Source organism: Sebastes umbrosus, chromosome 5 (assembly GCF_015220745.1).
Source record: "Sebastes umbrosus isolate fSebUmb1 chromosome 5, fSebUmb1.pri, whole genome shotgun sequence".
In the NCBI taxonomy this organism is placed as follows: Eukaryota; Metazoa; Chordata; class Actinopteri; order Perciformes; family Sebastidae; genus Sebastes; species Sebastes umbrosus.
Window position 1 is genome coordinate 29671314 of NC_051273.1, and position 21060 is coordinate 29692373.

General features: G+C 40.0%; 3 protein-coding genes across 5 annotated transcripts in view; all 3 read left to right on the forward strand.

Moving 5' to 3' along the window:
• The window catches only part of LOC119488347 (interferon-induced protein with tetratricopeptide repeats 1-like), a 168353-nt gene that overhangs the window by 26093 nt on the left and 121200 nt on the right, over positions 1-21060 (forward strand). Inside the window, exon 3 of one of the 3 annotated variants that reach the window (XR_005206939.1) lies at positions 11545-11590. The exons of the other annotated variants lie outside the window; for them this stretch is intronic. The gene's annotated coding sequence lies outside the window, so the exon portion shown is untranslated. The remainder of the gene's footprint in view (positions 1-11544; positions 11591-21060) is intronic. 3 annotated transcript variants of the gene reach the window in all.
• Positions 1-21060, forward strand: part of LOC119488352 (interferon-induced protein with tetratricopeptide repeats 1-like) — a 202786-nt gene that overhangs the window by 22169 nt on the left and 159557 nt on the right. The gene's annotated exons all lie outside the window — the stretch shown is intronic.
• LOC119488358 (interferon-induced protein with tetratricopeptide repeats 1-like) lies at positions 1229-11538 on the forward strand. Its single transcript, XM_037769932.1, has 2 exons — positions 1229-1402; positions 10215-11538. Exons 1-2 carry the CDS (start codon positions 1395-1397, stop codon positions 11512-11514), a joined length of 1308 nt encoding a protein of 435 aa, XP_037625860.1. The 5' UTR covers positions 1229-1394; the 3' UTR covers positions 11515-11538.

Below are 21060 nucleotides of genomic sequence, written 5' to 3' on the forward strand. Positions count from 1 at the left end.
TTCAACAAGTGTCTGCAAGTTTTAGACTTAAGTACATTTAATGTAAGACAAAAGCTTTTTTTTAAAAAACTATCTAAAAATCTACACATTTGCTCTGAAAAACTGTCAGCAGTAGTACACTCAATCTGTACTAAACAGGCTGAATCATACAATAACACTAGTCCTTTAAATAACATCCACTGTGGACATGTTCAAATGTTATTACCATAGTTCAGTATCACATGATTTATTAAAATAGATTTTGATCAGTGTTGATTTTCATAACTTACATGTAATCACTGTGTTTATTATATTCCTGTTGTGTTGATTGTTTTTTTTTCCATAGCACTGTATTTTAAGTTTATATAAGAACTACACTATATGTAATTTGAATGTCTGTAAGCTTTGGAGTAGTGAAATATAAAACTCTGATAATATTATTGATAATTTGATGTAACCTGAATATTATTGCCAGATACAACTGATTGTATGTATAAAGTATGTCAAGCTGTGCCTCAGTTGTACACAATAGCCTATTAATACTAATAAATATACATTATGTACACTAAGAAATCTTTAAGTTGTTTTGTTTTGGTGGTTATTATACAAGAAATTCATGTAGGCTTCACTATCTTGTAGTACTGTACTACACAGGGCGCTGATGGACGTTAATCAAAATACAACTTTCAACTTGTAAGTCAACATGGATGAACATCGCCCACATGCAGTTGTATAACTCCAAAGGGACATGTGAACAGGTGACAAATGATCAAATACGAGCCTTTGTGTCAAAGTGTTTCCCTGTCAGTGTGAAGTGGTAACCCAACAGTAACCTGGTTACACCAGTAGGTAACAGCAGAGTCATAATGCAGGTGTGTCCAGGTAACTGATGGCTCTTCATACCCGCTGCTCAGTGTGTCCACATATAGACTACTAAATATATAAATGCATATAAATATAAAATAATGCACATGTCACCTTAACATTTGATAAGATGTTGCAGCCATAAAGAATAAGGCATCTTGGGTTTGAATGTTTCACTCAGTGTGGCATCATATTCCTCAAGAAGAAATACAACTTTCTAACTTTAAATCAACTTAAAAGAAATTATAATCACAAAATTTGATGAGTCATGTTTTAGTTTATTCAGATGTGGCTGTAAGTTTCCATTCCTGGGAAAAGAAAGTCAAGGCCATTAAGACTAAACAATAGGCTTTACACGCAAATGCCCCTCCTCTACAGTCTGCTTCGACTTCAGTGAGAGCATTTAAAGCTGCGTCCTCAACAACATCACATCATTTACGACAAAGCAGAAGTTGGACATCACTGACTTTATACCAGCGAACCCAAATCCAGCATCAAGAGCAAAAACCAGCCCAATATTTACAGAACTACTGAGTCGAGGAAACAGCTGAATGATGAGGTGAGGAAAGCTGCTCCTGCATTTCATATCATTGTTGGAGTAAATAATGTAGGCTTCTTACTTTTCTCTCTTGTTTCTTGTTCTTTTCCTTTCTTCATTCTTCCCTTTCAGCTAGGGCCACATGAATTTTAAAAATTGTATTTTCTTTCTTATTCTTAACAATTATTATAAATCAATTGTTTTCTGAAAGTTTCATCCCACCTCCAGTATTATAATTCTGGTGGAGAAATGCTAAATGTTGTCGTTATTATTATCCTATTATCTTTAAACCATTTCATTCTTCCTGTCTTCCTTGCTTTCCTCTGTTTCTCATACTTTTTTTTATCATTTTCTTCCTACCTTCCTTACTTGCCTCCTCCTTCCTTACCTCTTTCAGCCATCTTTTTCTTATTTCTTGCCTTATTCCCTTCTGTATTTTCTTCTTCCCCTCCTTCTTTTTCTCCTCCTGCCTCACTCTGTTTCTTCCTTTATTTATTTATTCATTGCATACCTCTTTCCCCTGTGTTTTCTTTCATCCTTTGTTCCTTCTTGTCCTCTCTGTTACTTCTTCTCTTATCCATTCCTTCCCTCATTTCCTTACCCATTTCTTTCCTTTCCATCCACTAATTTTCCATACTGTATACAACCATACACAGTACAACGTGTAGTGAAATTATTTCGTGTTCCAGCTCCAGAAGGCCACTAACAAATAGAAAAGGAAATCATTCCCTCCTTATTTCCTTCCTGTCCATTCAATGCTCCTAACTCCATTTCTATGTTCCTCCCTTCCTCCACAAGAGATGAACAATGGTTATCCAAACATAGCACACGTACATTAAAGCTGAAGTAGGAGAGATTAGAGCAAATATGATTAAAAAAAGTTATTTTTATAAAACGTGACTATATTGTGACAGTAGTGCATGAGACAGGTAACCTGAACAAAATCATGTGCCTCTGTGTCCTCCGGTGCTCCTAACGGCATCTGCAAGATTTTACAGACCGGAGGAAAACAAGCACTAAGATCTGATCTGAGGTCTGCTATCCCACTCTTAACCGGAATAAGTTGACTTTACTAGAAATTTGCGTGGAAACCGGTTGCACTAAACCAGTTAAGTTTTGACATAATGTCAAACTAAATAGGTTGAGTTGAATCAACTTAGAACCTTATTTGCACGAGTAGACATAACTAAGCTAACATTAGTAGTCTTTACTCAAAAACTTATGTTATATGAAATTATTATTTTAAGTTATTCATTGCTACTTAAAGTCATTTGTCAATACAACTAATGTTTTTTCTTCTAATTAAATTTTTTGTACTATTGTGGTTTTGAGATTTTATTTTTTTTAAATAAATTGCATTGAAGGGAAGAAATGAAACAATACATTTCAATTTGCCAGAGTATTTTATTGACAACAAAAAACAATTAACATTATCTGCTATATCCATGTGAATGACTGGATACATATAGACAGGCATTAAAACTGTATAAAAGGTTGAGCTGACTCTGCATCTAAGACCTAAACATTATATACAAGCATACATACTGTACATATAGTGTTCACATATTCATTATGCTACAGAACTATCATCCTCATAACAATAGACACACACCAGAATGTAAATATTTATACTTCGACAGATACAGGTAGACAACAAAAAGGCACAGCTCAAACGTTTTTTATATGGGAGCACCTTATGGATTTTGTGTATGTGTGGGTGCGTGCGTTTTTGTGGCCTCCTTTGAGACCACTTCACATATACTGACATATATTGACTGCGGCTGCATGGCACGCCGTGAAAAAAAAAAGGCTTCTCACAGTAGACTTAACATAGCATTTCTTTACATTGATGGTTCTTCAAGGTTTATAACCTTGATTTGAGTTCACTGTGGCCCAATGTGAGAGGTACCTGTTGGATGAACTGGAATGTGAACTTCATAGACTTGTGGTAGTTGAGATGCAGTGCATATGAAAGTCCAAACAGAAGGCACATTGCTTTAGGGAGGTCTTTAATGTTGTCCATCACAACTTCTCCCTCAATGATGACCTTCAGAGAGGCTGGACTGAGATGCAGGGAAGATGCAACCGCAGCACCTTCAGGCTCAACCTGGAGGATTCCAATCTCAATGTGGTGGAATGAGTCATCATCATCAGTGTCCTTCATAAACGATATAAACATAAGAGCACAATTATGACATTTCTCATTTAATAGCCATCAGTAATGTTAAGCAATGTAGCCTAGTCACAAGAGAGGAACACACATGAGGAAAGGTGTGAATTGGTTATGACTGCTGGAGTAGATTACACAAACACACAAATCACCCAACTCTGGTCCTTTTAGATACATATAAGACTGCATGAGGTTACTTACAAAGCCTACTCTGTAGAAGTCTGTGGGGTTGTCACCAAGGACAATGGGAAGCCCTCTGAGCACCAATGTCCGAACAGCAGTTGGCTCTGTAGTCTTTTGGGGAGTAAAATGACAACATGTTACATAGCTAGAATGACAAGAAATGAATGGTTATCAGAAAGTAGAGATGCCCTGCCGATTCAGATTTTCTTTCTAAGAACTATAATTGACAGCATTTTTTTCACCACCGCCCCGGAACCATCCAGAAAAATAATGTCAACCGTCCCAAAGTCAGTGTACACCATCAGATATTCTAAATGTTTTCCTTTTCCTTTGTTATTGTCATCTATAGTGGTTATTTGCATAAAAATACACAATTCAAATGATTAGGAAATGAATAAATATTTGCTTTGATTAAAAATAATTCTTGGCATTAGTTTTATTTCTATATTATAAGCTGCTTAGAAAAGTTAAACAGGTCATATTTCTCTCTCTATTATCTATTTTATATTGCTCTCCTTTAAACAACTAGATTTATTCAAGTGTCTCACCAAAAACGACATTTTACAAGATTACATTTGAACATGTGTGCAAATGCAATCTTGTGTAATCTGTGTTTTCTGTTTAAAAAGTTGGCTACAAATGTAGATAGCAAGTACTACTAACCCATCTTAGAAGTGGTGACGTCCGGTTACGTCTCCAGTCTGACATGGAGTTCACAGTTGATGTGCAAGTGGTTTGTTTACATGACGTAGAACAGAAGTGCATATTTAACGCATTCAGTATGGACAGAGAGCGTCTGATGCCACGCGATAGTCGGGTGCTCGCATCCAGTTAGGACACGGTGTAACAAAAACCAGTATGCAAAAGGTAATAAAGGAGTGTATGTTGAAGGACATGTAATTTACTTTTGTTTTTGGTATTAACTACTACATTTCTGGTATTGTGACATCCCTTATTGCACAACTAATACAGTAGCACTTTCTGTGACATGTTGTCATTACACAAGCTGTGAAAACAATGCATAATGTGTATGAACCAACCTTGGTCTGTTGTAAAAGCTGTGTCAACTGCTGCCCAACGTTCCTGCTATAAATGTAGAACAATCACTCATAACTCACTCAGACAAATGACGTCTTTGATGACGTCCGAAGCCTCGCTGCCCGGCCGCGTCACTGGTTCAGGAAGTGGTTCAGATCTTCACTGGTTGAATCAATGCCACTTTCCAGAAGTGAAACAGAACACTAATATTACCCCTCCTACCATTATTATATTATATCACACTACAATACAATACAATTATTGACCAAAGGATTGGTTTATACACTTAAGATGAATCAAACAATTACAATTTATTATACATGTATGTTATATACTCATAATATACTTACTAGAAAATATACATTATATTATATATTATATAGATATAAATGGATTACATGGTAATATATATTTCTTTCATTACTTATAATCATTCCCAACAGCCTTTACTGGCGCAAAATACAGTATATCACAGATCTGTGGTTCCAGTAGACCACAACCAGCACTGCTCCCAGTAGACCACTTACACTTACACACCAAAAACTGACAATAACCTGATATTTTTAGGTGGTATTTCTTTCATTTATTCATTCATTCATTCATTCATTCTCACTGTGCAATATCATAGTCTGTTTATTGTCAGTACTGTATATACTGCTCCTATTTTTATACTTCCTTCTATTTAAATGGTTCATATTTTGTTACACTTTGTTTAGCTCTTTTTTACTGTGTTAGCTGATGCATCTTGTTTTCTGCACTATCCCCTTTGCTGCTGTACACTGCACATTTCCCCCTGCGGGATTAATAAAGGAATATCTTATCTTATCTCATCTTATCTTATCACATGGTTAAGATCATATCTGCCTATTTTACACTCTTTGACCACCAGGTGGTTTCGTGTGCACATGAAGCCTCGAGAAATGAACCCTTTTCCGAACCTATTTGCTGGAAAGCTTCAAAGCTTCATGAGGCTTCAGCTCGCAATCACTACTAAAGGGAAAATGTAAATGATGTAACTCATATCAAACCCGACGTTCAGGAATTATCAGCCTCATGTGACTGAATGGAAATGAGGATAAATGATGTAAAAGGTGTTTGTTGCTGACAGACAGACTCTCCTTCTCTCTCTGACTTTAATAGTATCATTAATAAAAGTTAAGGGGGGAAATAACAGATCATGAAAAGAAAAATGTTTATAATAAATGAAGAAAGTTATTTTGAATCAGTTCATCAGGTATTATAAACCTCTCTCAGTGACAGGCTGCTTCACTGACGGTGTGTGAAGGAGAGATACTGCAGGTCCTTCTGCTGCTGTTCAGAGCTACAGTTAACACAGATTATAACTAGATGATGAATCAGAAGACAACTAAACTATAAAACGTTTAATCTGTGATCTGTTTTCACTCCGGTATAAAACTCCAGTGACGTTAAGAGGTAAAGTTATCAGATCAGTCCGGTCGGCAGCAGCGTCCAATCAATAACTGATATCCAATAAAGGGGCGTGTCGGTCGGTAAAAGACTTCCGGGGGTGCATCCCAAAGCTCTTAATTTTCGTTTCCTTGCTCCTCGATCCTCGCTTGAACCGGAAGTTGTTCCGGTGCGCCATCTTGAAGACCGTAGGTGCTTCTCAATTCGTCATTTTTCGCCTCCTCGTCTCCTCGCTCCTCGATCCTCCGGCTGTGACCCGGAAATCGATCTCAGTCCTCCATCTTGAAGGACGTCCCAATTCATAAAATGCGCATCGAGGAGCGAGGATCGAGGACCGAGGAGGCTTGCTGGAGGAGCTATGAGCGAGGATACACCAGTGTATCCTCCAGTGTCTCCTCCACGGAAGTTTATCACCGACCGACACGCCCCCTTACTGGATATCAGTTATTGATTGGACGCTGCTGCCGATCGGTTTGTTCTGATACATCAGCGTCTCTGAGTTTCGTACCAGAGTGAAGACAGAACCCCTGTTTAAACGTTTTATAGTTTAGTTGTCCTCTGATTCACCGTCTAGTTATAATCTGTGTTAATTGTAGGTGTGAACAACAAACGGAGCATGTTGATGGTGAAGTGTTCCAGCAACAGAAGGACCTGCAGGATCTCTGCTTCACACACCGTCACTGAAGGAGTCAGACACTGAGAGAGGTTGATAATAGCTGACAACGGACCGACCTCAATCAACTTACTTCAATCATTAGAAAGAGTTTTCTTTTGATGATCTGTTATTTCACTCATTCACTTTTATTAAGCATCCAGTTAAAGTCAGAGAGAGAAGGAGGGTTTGTCTTTTATACCTTTTACATCATTTTTCCTCATTTCCATTCAGTCACATGAGGCTGATAATTCCTGAATGTCGGGTTTGATATGAGTTACATCATTTCACTTTTCACTGAAACATTCAGCCTAATACATAACTTCTACTATCAGAATATCAATAAATACAGACGCTAATAATGAATAAATAATATAAAGATATTGTGCCAGTAGAGATGGTTCCTGGTCCTCTAAGCAGGACTCAGTCCACAGTAGAAATACAGACTGCAGCTGTTATTCATGTGCAGGTGTTTGTTAAACAGGTAACAGGCTACAGAGAGGAAACACTGCTGCTCTGATAACTCTGTTTCTTTATTAGTATTAGTTCAGTTCAGACATAAACAACTGTTAAAGCCGACTGACAGCTGATCCAGCTGTGATCAGATGCTGCTGTCATCCGAAACAAACGTCGCTTCACGTGACGCTTCAGAGGAAACGACGTCTCATGTCTCTAAAAACATATTTCCTCGTTTCCTCTGTCCTCGAGTCTTTTCCTCGCCTCCTCCGCTCGCATCTCCCGTGGGCGGGACTAAGACGCGAGAAGAGGAGTTGAGGAGAGGAGTCAAGCCGTATAAAAGCACAAATGGGAAAGACCCCGTCCCAAAGCTCTTATTTGTGCATCGAGGAGCGAGGATCAAGGATCGAGGAGGCTGGCCGGAGGAGCGAGGAGCGAGGATACACCAGTGTATCTTCCACCGAAGTCTTTTACCGACCGACACGCCCCCTTACTGGATATCAGTTACTGATTGGACGCTGCTGCCGACCGGACTGATCGGATAACTTTACCTCTCAACATCACTGGAGTTTTATACCGGAGTGAAAACAGCTCTGAACAGCAGCAGAAGGACCTGCAGTATCTCTGCTTCACACACCGTCAGTGAAGGAGTTAGACACTGAGAGAGGTTTATAATACCTGACAAACTGATTTAAAATAACTTTCTTCATTTATTATAAACATTTTTCTTTTCATGATCTGTTATTTCCCCCCTTAACTTTTATTAATGATACTATTAAAGTCAGTGAGAGAAGGAGAGTCTGTCTGTCAGCAACAAACACCTTTTACATAATTTATCCTCATTTCCATTCAGTCACATGAGGCTGATCATTCCTGAACGTCGGGTTTGAAATGAGTTACATCATTTACATTTTCCCTTTAGCCTAATAAATAATGTCCAGTGTTCAAAAGACACCATAATCATATTCTGAGTTATTAAATAATGAACTCACAATCAGAATATCAATAACTACAGATGCTAATAATGAATAAATAATATAAAGAGCACTTGTCTCTATTAGTATTAGTTCAGTTCAGACATAAACAGCTGTTAAAGCTGACTGACAGCTGATCCAGCTGTGATCAACTGCTGCTGTCGTCAGAAACAGACGTGGCTTCACGTGACGCTTCAGAGGAAACGACGTTCCATTGCTCTTAAAACGGCTTTCCTCGTTTCCTCTCTCCTCGCATGGTTTCCTTGGGTCTTTCCCATTTGTTGTTTTATACGGCTTGACTCCTCTCCTCGACTCCTCTCCTCACGTCTTAGTCCCGCCCACAGGAGATGCGAGCGGAGGAGGCGAGGAAATGACTCGAGGACAGAGGAAACAAGGAAATATGTTTTTAGAGACATGAGACGTCGTTTCCTCTGAAGCGTCACGTGAAGCAACGTTCGTTTCTGATGACAACAGCAGCTGATCACATCTGGATCAGCTGTCAGTCGACTTTAACAGCTGTTTATGTCTGAACTGATCTAATACTAATAAAGAAACAGAGTTATCAGAGCAGCAGTGTTTCCTCTCTGTAGCCTGTTACCTGTTTAACAAACACCTCCACATGAATAACAGCTGCAGTCTGTATTTCTACTGTGGACTGAGTCCTGCTTAGAGGACCAGGAACCATCTCTACTGGATCAATATCTTTATATTATTTATTCATTATTAGCGTCTGTATTTATTGATATTCTGATAGTAGAAGTTATGTATTAGGTTGAATGTTTGAGGGAAAACTGAAATGATATAACTATTATCAAACCCGACACTCAGGAATTATCAGCCTCACATGTGACTGAATGGAAATGAGGATAAATGATGTAAAGGGTATAAAAGACAGACTCCCCTTCTCTCTCTGACTTTAACTGGATACTTAATAAAAGTTAATGAGTGAAATAACAGATCATCAAAAGAAAACTCTTTCTAATGATTGAATAAAAAGTTATTTTAAGTCTGTTCGTTGTCAGGTTTTATAAACCCCTCTCAGTGTCTAACTCCTTCAGTGGCGGTGTGTGAAGCAGAGATCCTGCAGGTCCTTCTGCTGCTGGAACACTTCACCATCAACATGCTCCGTTTGTTGTTCACACCTACAATTAACACAGATTATAACTAGACAGTGAATCACAACACAACTAAACTATAAAACCTTTAATCTGTGATCTGTCTTCACTCTGGTATAAAACTCAGAGACGCTGATGTATCAGATCAAACCGATCAGCAGCAGTGTCCAATCAATAACTGATATCCAGTAAGGGGGCGTGTCGGTCGGTCAAAAACTTCCGTGGAGGAGACACTGGAGGATACACTGGTGTATCCTCGCTCATGGCTCCTCCAGCAAGCCTCCTCGCTCCTCGATTGTCGCTCCTCGATGCGCATTTTATGAATTGGGACGTCCTTCAACATGGAGGACTGAGATCGATTTCCGGGACACAGCCTGAGGATCGAGGAGCGAGGAGACGAGGAGGCGAAAAATGATGAAATGAGAAGCACCTCATGCATCTCTCCATGCTTCCCTGGTGGGAGGGACTAAGACGCAAGGAAAAGACGCAAGTGAGGGAAACGGGGATGCAATTAAGAGCTTTGGCATGCACCCCGTGAAGGATACACTAGTGTATCCTCGCTCATCGCTCCTCCGGCAAGCCTCCTCGATCCTCGATCCTCGCTCCTTAATCCTCGGTGCACAAATAAGAGCTTTGGGATGCAACCTTAGTGTTAACGGTCCTTCTTCTTCCTTCAGGCTCTGACGGAGCTCTGTAATCATCTCACCTTGAATTCAAACAGGCCCCAAAAATATACTGCCTACTGCCACTTTAAGAGCATGTTACTTTAACCTACTGGTGATGTGTTTTAATATTTGTTATTTTTACTCTCCATCAGTGCTGCTCAGAGTCAAACAACACTGGAGTCCAAACTGGAGGCCCTGCAGTGCCACTTCACCTGGGATCTGGACCCCAACAGGAACAAACTTTTCCATCTCAGGTACCAGCTGGAGGACATCGGCACAGAGGAGGGAAACAGCTGGCTGGGACACATTTACAACCTGCAGGGGTTCATTCAATACAAGCTGGGGTTGACTGAAGACGCCCAGAGTTTGTTCAACAAGGCTGCAGAGGCCTTCCGCCAGATGAGAAGTGCAGATGAGGGTCCCTGGTTAGTGGTGAACTACGGGAACCTGGCTTGGCTGAACCACCACCACCTGGGAGACCAAGCAGAGAGTCAGGCTTACCTGACAAAGATCGACGCCCTGATGAATAAATACCCATCTCCATCCCAGGACGAGCTCCATCCAGAGATCTACGCTGAAAAAGCCTGGACCCTGATGAAGTTCAGCAGTGACAGAAATCTGGCTGCAGATTACTTCCAGAGAGCCATCAAGATGCAGCCGGACATGGTGGAGTGGAACACCAGCCATATCTTAGTGTTAGCGAGAGCTTTTAAACACAGCAACACGGGGCTGGAGGCTGACATGTTGGAGAAAGTGAGAATCGCCAAGGAACAGGATCCAGAGAACTTGTACCTCGCTGCTTACTACCTTGAGCAATGTGCTAAGAAAGGAGAGAGAATTGAAGATGAAGCACGAGAGTTAGCCAGAAAGGTTTTGAGAAATCCCGTCAGCAGCTACAATGGTATGAAAGCATTAATGATGGTTTACAGTCATTATATTTCTGTTGATGAGGCCATTAAATTGGCAGAGGAGGCTCTGGAAAACCATCCAGATGAGCGTTATCTGAAGAGATGTGCTGCACTCTGTTACAAATGGAAGATAATTTTTTACAGGGACAGTCCCCCAAAGCAAAGCATGATAGACAGAGCAATCAGTCTCCATGAGGAGGTGATTTCTCTTTACCCTCATTCTTCACTAATGAAGGAAATAGCTCTCGCAAATATATATGCAAAACGCCAGGCTAAAGCTGAGCAGATGTATCAGGAACTGCTAGAAAGGGATCTGGAACCTCCAGAGAAGCAGCTCCTTTACAACCACTATGCAAAATATTTATACTATGATCGACGGGAGCCCCAAAGTTCAATACGATATCACATGAAGGCGGCAGCGATACCGCAACAATCCTTCTTTCGTGGGGACAGCATCACAACTCTGAAGAAGATTAAAGCCAAAGGCTGGAACCCAATGTGTAGAGAAATAGAGGAGTTTCTGGAAAACCTGCAAGAGCCATAGTGTTTTGAACATCACTGGTTCTAAATCCAGAAATAAATGTAGGTATTGCATTACCTAAAAAAATCTGCACACACAGATTGATTGAGCTGTATCCTTTAAAGGCAGGTTTCAACAAGTGTCTGCAAGTTTTAGACTTAAGTACATTTAATGGAAGACAAAAGCAACTTTTAAAAATCTACACATTTGATCTGAAAAACTGTCAGCAGTAGTACACTCAATTTGTACTAAACAGGCTGAATCATTCAATAACTCTAGTCCTTTAAACAACATCTACTGTGGACATGTTCAAATGTTATTACCATAGTTCAGTATCACATGATTTATTAAAATAGATTTTGATCAGTGTTGATTTTTTTATAACTTACATGTAATCACTGTGTTTATTATATTCCTGTTGTGTTGATTGTTTTTTCCATAGTACTGTATTTTAAGTTTATATAAGAACTACACTATATGTAATTTGAATGTCTGTAAGCTTTGGAGTAGTGAAATATAAAACTCTCTGATAATGTTATAGATAATTTGATGCAACATGAATCAGGTCAGCCATTAGGAATTATGGACAGGGGGACAGATTTTCCAAATTGGGCCCCTCATCCAACCTGACTCCAGGTCGTCCAGTTTCATATGATACCAGTATCTTTACTCCAACTTTAAAACTGAGCCTGCTAGTGGGTTTTATTTGCTAGTCTGCCTATAGCTCCTCATCTTTGTACGTTCAGCTTCGCCTGTCATACCTGCTGCTTCTCCAAAAATGTGTTCATTGCCTCTCGGATCCTTTCATTTTCTTGATCTCTCTGTACCCTGGCTTTTATTTTGTTGAGGCCCCAATCAGGGCCATCCACAAGGATATGGAGTAGCCAGCCAGGGGAAAGAGTAGCCAGCTAGGGGGAAACAGTAGCCAGCTAGGGGGGTCCGGGGGCATCCCCCCCTCGGAGAATTTCTTTTTATAAAAGCCCAATTTTGGTGACCTGTGATACATTCTAATGACACTATTCCATCATATACGCTGATCTTAATTATTATGTATTTTAATGAGTTTGCCTGCCTGATTGTAAACATGTAGCTGGTGAATTATTGTAAAGGAGAATCAGACTTCTAGTGTGTTAGCCCAGTCTGTAATAGTTATTAATATTTAAAACCACGTCTATTCCTGACTGATCATAACTTTTCTAATTTAGAATCATAGACCTTATTAATTATTTATTTATTGACACCTTCACTTAGTGATGTTACGTGCTGTGCCGAGGCTTCGGAGCGTGTGTCGAGTAATCCAGGAAGTTTTCCGCGATGCGCGTATCGAGGCTTGTATCGTTTTAGACTAATGACGTCATTGATGACGTCCGAAGCCTCACTGCCCGGCCATACCACGTCACTGGTTCATGAAGTGGTTCAGATCTTCACTGGTTGAACCAATGCCACTTTTAAGAAGTGACACAGAACACTAATATTACCCCTCCTACCATTATTATATTATATTACACTACAATACAATACAATTATTGACCAAAGGATTGGTTTATACACTTAAGATGAATAAAACAATTACAACTCATTATACATGTAATATACTCATAATAAACTTACTAGAAAATATACATTATATTATATATTGTATAGATATAAATTGATTACATGGTAATATATATTTCTTTCATTACTTATAGTCATTCCCAACAGCCTTTGCTGGCGCAAAATACAGTATATCACAGATCTGTGGTCCCAGTAGACCACAACCAGCACTGCTCCCAGTAGACCACTTACACTTACACACCAAAAACTGACAATAACCTGATATTTTCAGGTGGAATTTCATTCATTCATTCATTCATTAATTCATTCATTTATCTCACTGTGCAATATCATTTTCCACTTATGCAATTTTGTTAATAGTCTTGTTTATTGTCAATACTGTATATACTGCACCTATTTTTATACTTCCTTCTATGGGTTCATATTTTGTTACACTTTGTTTAGCTCTTTTTTACTGTGTTAGCTGATGCATCTTGTTTTCTGCACTATGCCCTTTGCTGCTGTACACTGCAAATTTCCCCCTGCGGGATTAATAAAGGAATATCTTATCTTATCTCATCTTATCTTATCACATGGTTAAGATCATATCTGCCTGTTTTACACTCTTTGACCACCAGGTGGTTTCGTGTGCACATGAAGCCTCGAGAAATGAACCCTTTTCTGAACCTATTTGCTGGAAAGCTTCAAAGCTTCATAAGGCTTCAGCTCGCAATCACTACTAAAGGGAAAATGTAAATGATGTAACTCATATCAAACCCGACGTTCAGGAATTATCAGCCTCATGTGACTGAATGGAAATGAGGATAAATGATGTAAAAGGTGTAAAAGAGAGACTCTCCTTCTCTCTCTGACTTTAACTGTATCCATAATAAAAGTTAAGGGGGGAAATAACAGATGATCAAAAGAAAACTCTTTCTAATGAATGAAGAAAGTTATTTTAAGTCTGTTCCTTGTCAGCTTTTATAAACCCCTCTCAATGTCAGACTCCTTCAGTGACGGTGTGTGAAGCAGAGATCCTGCAGGTCCTTCTGCTGCTGGAACACTTCACCATCAACATGCTCCGTTTGTTGTTCACACCTACAATTAACAGATTATAACTAGATGGTGAATCATAAGACAACTAAATTATAAAACATTTAATCTGTGATCTGTCTTCACTCTGGTATGAAACTCAGAGACGCTGATGTATCAGATCAAACCGATCAGCAGCAGTATCCAATCAATAACTGATATCCAGTAAGGGGGCGTGTCGGTCAGTAAAAGACTTCCGTGGAGGAGACACTGGAGGATACACTGGTGTATCCTCGCTCATGGCTCCTCCAGCAAGCCTCCTCGCTCCTCGATCCTCGCTCCTCGATGCGCATTTTATGAATTGGGACGTCCTTCAAGATGGAGGACTCCGGGTCACAGCCAGAGGATTGAGGAGCGAGGAGACGAGGAGGCGAAAAATGAAGAAATGAGAAGCACCTAATGCGTCTCTCCATGCTTCCCTGGTGGGAGGGACTAAGACGCAAGGAAAAGACGCAAGTGAGGGAAACGGGGATGCAATTAAGAGCTTTGGCATGCACCCCGTGAAGGATACACTGGTGTATCCTCACTCATCGCTCCTCTGGCAAGCCTCCTCGATCCTCGATCCTCGCTCCTCGGTGCACAAATAAGAGCTTTGGGACCGTCTTCAAGATGGTGCACCGGAACAACTTCCGGTTCAAGCGAGGAGCGAGGAGCGAGGAAATGAAAATTAAGAGCTTTGGGTTGCGGCCTCAGTGTTAACGGTCCTTCTTCTTCCTTCAGGCTCTGACGGAGCTCTGTAATCATCTCACCTTGAATTCAAACAGGCCCCAAAAATATACTGCCTACTGCCACTTTAAGAGCATGTTACTTTAACCTACTGGTGATGTGTTTTAATATTTGGTATTTTTACTCTCCATCAGTGCTGCTCAGAGTCAAACTACACTGGAGTCCAAACTGGAGGCCCTGCAGTGCCACTTCACCTGGGATCTGGACCCCAGCAGGACCAAACTTTTCCATCTCAGGGACCAGCTGGAGGACATCGGCACAGAGGAGGGAAACAGCTGGCTGGGTCACTCTGGGTAATCACTGTGTTTATTATATTCCTGTTGTGATGATTGTTTATTTTCCATAGCACTGTATTTTAAGTTTATATAAGAACTACACTATATGTAATTTGAATGTCTGTAAGCTTTGGAGTAGTGAAATATAAAACTCTCTGATAAAGTTATAGATAATTTGATGTAACTTGAATATTATTGCCAGTACGTATAAAGTATGTCAAGCTGTGTCTCAGTTGTACACAATAGCCTATCAAAGGGACTATTTGTAACTTTCAGAAATGCTTGTTAACAGCGACAGCTGTGGCCGTTAAGTCAACGAAAGTCAGCGTCGGGCTTGCGCTTGCTCGCTCTAAATATACCTGAACGAGCATTGCTCAACACAGTGAGGCGACACACGTCAGCTAAAACCACAATATCACTCTATATTTCACCTGCTTGGCAGTAATGTTAGCTGACCAGACGAAGGTCTCTCCATGAATCAATGTTGATCCTAGTGTTGGCTTTTCCTGAAGCAGGAAGAGAAACGTTATCGCCTCCCGACCGCAGCCGGAGGAAACGGGAGATACCGGCACCCGGTCGGCGACGATAACGTAACTCGTTGCGGAGCCCCGTCACTTCACAAGACACGGAAAACCTCTGTCGGTCTGGAGGAGCTGCAGCAGTTATTTCTGCACAAACGTCCACTGTACATTCACCAGATATTCTCAGAGCTAAACTAACTCTTCTGCAGTGTGTAGTGAGCGCGCATGCATGTGAGGTGGAGCGAGAACACGCGTGTTGTGTGAGTGAAGACAAGCAGGCAGAGGAGCGGTCTGAACAGTGTAGCCACACGCGAGCGCGCACGGGATCCCGACCCGGTAGATTTATAAACAGTCCCTTTAATACTAATAAATATACATTATGTACACTAAGAAATCTTTAAGTTGTTTTGTTTTGGTGGTTATTATACAAGAAATTCATGTAGGCTTCACTATCTTGCAGTACTGTACTACACAGGGCGCTGATGGACATTAATCAAACTACAACTTTTAACTTGTAAATCAACATGGATGAACATCGCACACATGCAGTTGTATAATTCCAAGGTAACATGTGAACAGGTGACAAATGATCAAATACGAGCCTTTGTGTCAAAGTGTTTCCCTGTCAGTGTGAAGTGGTATTTAACAAGGGAAGAGTAAACTATATTGGACAAATACGAAGAAGTTAAACACATAATCCAGGCTAAAATTAACACAGTTGAAGCTGCCAAATGCAGGATGGACAGCTGGCAAAAGAAAATACTCCCAATGTGTGAATGCATAAATTAACAGACTTATTAATTTAACGGAACACTCAAAAGTCAGATATACTCGTCTAGATATAAATAGATTTTAGTTGTATAATGGTTGACTGGATTACACCTAATCATACCCAGTACTAACAACATGGCGTGTATGACTAATTCAATCTTCTTTCAGCTGTGTCCTCCATCTCAACCGGTGTGAAACGGACTCAAGAGGAAGTTAAAAAATAAGAATGAAAATATAATTAAAAGCGGTAAACACCCACAGCATCAATCCAGTTGTCCTTCCTGCATCTGTCAGTTTAAACTGTGTTGTTTTTAGTCTGGATTATGCCAAATCCTGCTTCGTAGTACAGAGGCCTGTAGGCCTGTATTACGAAGCAGGATTTGTGGTTAGCGAGGTAATTTCAGGGTTTAACCCTTCAGGGTTTTCAGTCCTACATAGGTGGATCACTTCTTACCGGGGTAGATCACCATGGTAACTGATGCTGAACACCTAACCTGCTCCAGAGAGAGGTTATGTTCCAGATAAGAGATCAACTCGTATGAAAGCACCTCCTACTGACCAATCAGAGCTCAGTGCGGTGATTGTATGATAATATTACACACATATGAAGAAGTTTAAGTCATAATCCAGACTAAAAACAACACAGTTTAAACTGACAGATGCAGGAAGGACAGCTGGCTGTATGCTGTGGGTGTTTACCGCTTTGAATTCTATTTTCGTACATATTTTTTAACTTCCTCTTGAGACCGTTTCACACCGCCGGAGAGGGGTGGCACAGGTGAAAGAAGGTTCAAAAAGTCAAACATGCCACTCTGTTAATACTGGTCATGATTAGGTTTGATCCATTCATCCGTTATACTGTAAAAGCTATTTATTTAGAAGACTATATCTGACTTTTGAGTGTTCCGTTAAATTAATAAATCTGTTAATTTACGCATTCACACATCGGGAGTTTTTTCTTTTACCAGCTGGTCTTCCTGCATTTGGCAGCTTCAACTGTGTTACTTTAAATCTGGATTAAGTGTTTAACTTCTTCGTATTTGTTTAATATAGTTTCTTCCTTTGTTAAATGTGCCGCTCTGTCTGTCAGTAGTCTTGACCATGTTTGTGATTGGTCAGATGCTGCAAACACCGCCTCGTTCATGTGAACGCGCTCATATTCAGACTGAGAAACCCTGGGTTGACTTACCGAGTTGATAACCAGCTTAGTAGTACAGTTTAGCGAGATCTCGTTTGTTAGGTTAAGTGAAGCCAGATAACGAGAAGATACCCTGGGTATGTTGAACTCGCTTTGTAGTACAGGCCTCAGGTGTCTCTCCGTCTCCAAACACTGTCACAGCTCTTCATATAACCTATGGAAACTGCAGACGGCCGCTGCTCAAAGTGTACATATACATATACTCTATAAATGTGTTTAAGATGATGCACATGACATTATAATATTTATATTTGATGAGAAAGTGCAGCCATAAAAATGAGGTTTCTTGGGTTTGATATTTCACTCAGTGTGGCATCTATAGGTTATTATATCTTCAATAATAAAAAAAACTGTGTCTAACCATAAATCAAAGTTTCTTCATATGCGGAATACGCTTCCATGGACTTCTAACCCCCAAAAGGCACAACTAGACCACACTGTCAACCATCATACCAAATTTGAAGTTCCTAAGTTTAATAGTTTCTGAGTTCTGCTAAAACCATAAATCAACTTAAGAGCAAATATTATGACAACATTTTATGAGTCTTGGTTTAGTTTCTTCATATGTGGATGTAGGTTTCCATTCCTAGAAAACGAAAGTCAAGGTGAAGACAGAACACAAGACTTAATAAACGTGGGAGGTTAACCAGATAACAAAACTGAAATCACTTGTTGGCCAAAGTTGTGTGTCCTGGATATTCATGGGGGGGTTGGGTGGGTGGGTGGGTGGGGGGGGGGCAATTGGAATAAGATTATAAAGTGTAGTAGCCCATGTGACCTTTAGGATTTATGTATATTGTAATTACTGTAAAATATTTTCATTTCTGTTTAATTAGGCTACTATTTTTTTATTTACTTGCATAATAATTTGATGGTATTGCCTACTGCCTATTTGCTGCAGAGACTGACCATTTTATTAATATGTTTGTTATGAAAACCTCAATGAAAATAGATAATACATAAAAATGTGTTCTTCAAGAAGAAACAAACTGTTTCTAACTTTCAATGTCAGAAAAAACATAATCACAAAATCTGATGGGTCATGTTTTAGTTTATTCAGATATGGCTGTAGGTTTACATTCCTGGAAAACGACAGGTCAAGGTGCATTAAGACTGATCACAAGACTTTACCTGCAAATGCCCCTCCTCTTCGCTTCACTTCGACTTCAGTGAGAGCATTTAAAGTTGCGTCCTCAACAACATCACATCATTTACAGCAAAGCAGAAGTTGGACATCACTGACTTTATACCAGCGAATCCAAATCCAGCATCAAGAGCAAAAACCAGCCCAATATTTAGAGAACTACTGAGTCGAGGAAACAGCTGAATGATGAGGTGAGTAGCTGCTTCTGCATTTCATATCATTGTTGGAGTAAATAATGTAGGCTTCTTACTTTTCTCTCTTGTTTCTTGTTCTTTTCCTTTCTTCATTCTTCCCTTTCAGCTAGGGCCACATGAATTTTAAAAATTGTATTTTCTTTCTTATTCTTAACAATTATTATAAATCAATTGTTTTCTGAAAGTTTCCACCTCCAGTATTATAATTCTGGTGGAGAAATGCTAAATGTTGTTGTTATTACTATCCTATTATCTTTGAAACCATTTCATCCTTCCTGTCTTCCTTCCTTTCCTCTGTCTCACACCATTTCTGTCATTTTCTACCTTCCTACCTTCCTTACTTGCCTCCTCCTTCCTTATCTCTTTCAGCCATCTTTTTCTTATCTCTTGCCTTATTCCCTTCTGTATTTTCTTCCTCCCCTCCTTCATTTTCTCCTCCTGCCTCACTCTGTTTCTTCCTTTATTTATTTATTCATTGCATACCTCATTCCCCTTTTTGTTGTCTTTCATCCTTTGTTCCTTGTTGTCCTCCATGTTTTTATCCTCTCTGTTACTTCTTCTCTTAACCATTCCTTCCCTCATTTCCTTACCCATTTCCTTCCTTTCCATCCACTAATTTTCCTTCCTTTGTCCTCTGTTCCCATTTCAAGTTTTACTTCTATACCTACTTTCCTTTTCCTTATTATCTTTAAGCCTACTTTTTCTTTCCAGCCGTCTGTTGGTCCATATTCTTTTCCTTCCTATCCTCTCTTCTTTCATGACTCCTTCCTTATTTCCTTCCTATCCTCTAATACTCTTTAATCCATTTCCACCCCCCTCCATTCCTTCCTTCCTTTCTTCCTTATTTCCTTGCTGTCTATCAAATCAAATCACGTTTATTTGTCACATACTGTATACAACCATACACAGTACAACGTGTAGTGAAATTATTTTGTGTCCCAGCTCCAGAAGGCAACTAACTAATAGAAAAGAAAATCTTTCCCTCATTATTTCCTTCCTGTCCATTCAATGCTCCTAACTCCATTTCTATGTTCCTCCCTTCCTCCACATGAGATGAACAGTGGTTATCCAAACATAGCACATGTACATTAAAGCTGAAGTAGGAGAGATTAGAGCAAATATGATTATAAAACGTTATTTTTATAAAACGTGACTATATCGTGACAGTAGTGCATGAGACAGGTAACCTGAACAAAATCATGTGCCTCTGGTGTTTTCCGGTGCTCCTAACGGCATTTGCAAGATTTCACAGTCCGGAGGAAAACAAGCAGTAAGATCTGATCTGAGATCTGATATCCAGCTGCTGTCTATGAGAGCCGGCTGTCAATCACTCGCGAACTCCGACCAAACGGTCAAACTGCAGCGCTGATCAAATATGAATCAATATTATGTTACGTTAATGCCTATTTCTCTCCTCAAATGTTTTCAGAATCATCTTGTAGTGCACGATTTAGCTGTAAAATGAGAAAGTTTGTAACGCCGCCGCCATTGTGAAATCTGGTGAAGGAATGCCAAGTTCCGGTCACATGACCGGAGCGCATCCAATAGGAATGCTCTCTCTCTGAAATGACATGTGATTCGTCAAAGTCTCCCTTCACTGGCTAGATTTTCTAAAGCCTGAAAACAGAGTTATGAGGAGGTGCAGAAGTCTAGTTATCTCTCAGAACACTTGAATTACAATATGCTGAAAGGTTATTATGGAATTTTTGCCCAATTATGCCAAAAATATACTGCCTACTGACACTTTAAGAGCATATTGGTTTAAAGGGACTGTTTGTAAGAATCAGAAATGCTTGTTAACAGTGACACCTGTGGCCGTTAAGTCAACGGAAGTCAGCGTCGGGCTCGCACTTGCTCGCTCTAAATAGACATGAACGAGCATTGCTCAAAACAGTGAGGCTACACACGTCAGCCAAAAACCACAATATCACTCTATATTTCACTTGCTTGGCAGTAATGTTAGCTGATCAGACGAAGGTCTCTCATGAATCAATGCTGATCCTAGTGTTGGCTTTTCCTGCTTCAGCCTCCCGACTGCGGCCGGAGGGAGACACCGGCACCCGGTCGGAGACGATAAAGATTCTCGCTGCGGAGCCCTGTCACTTCACAAGAC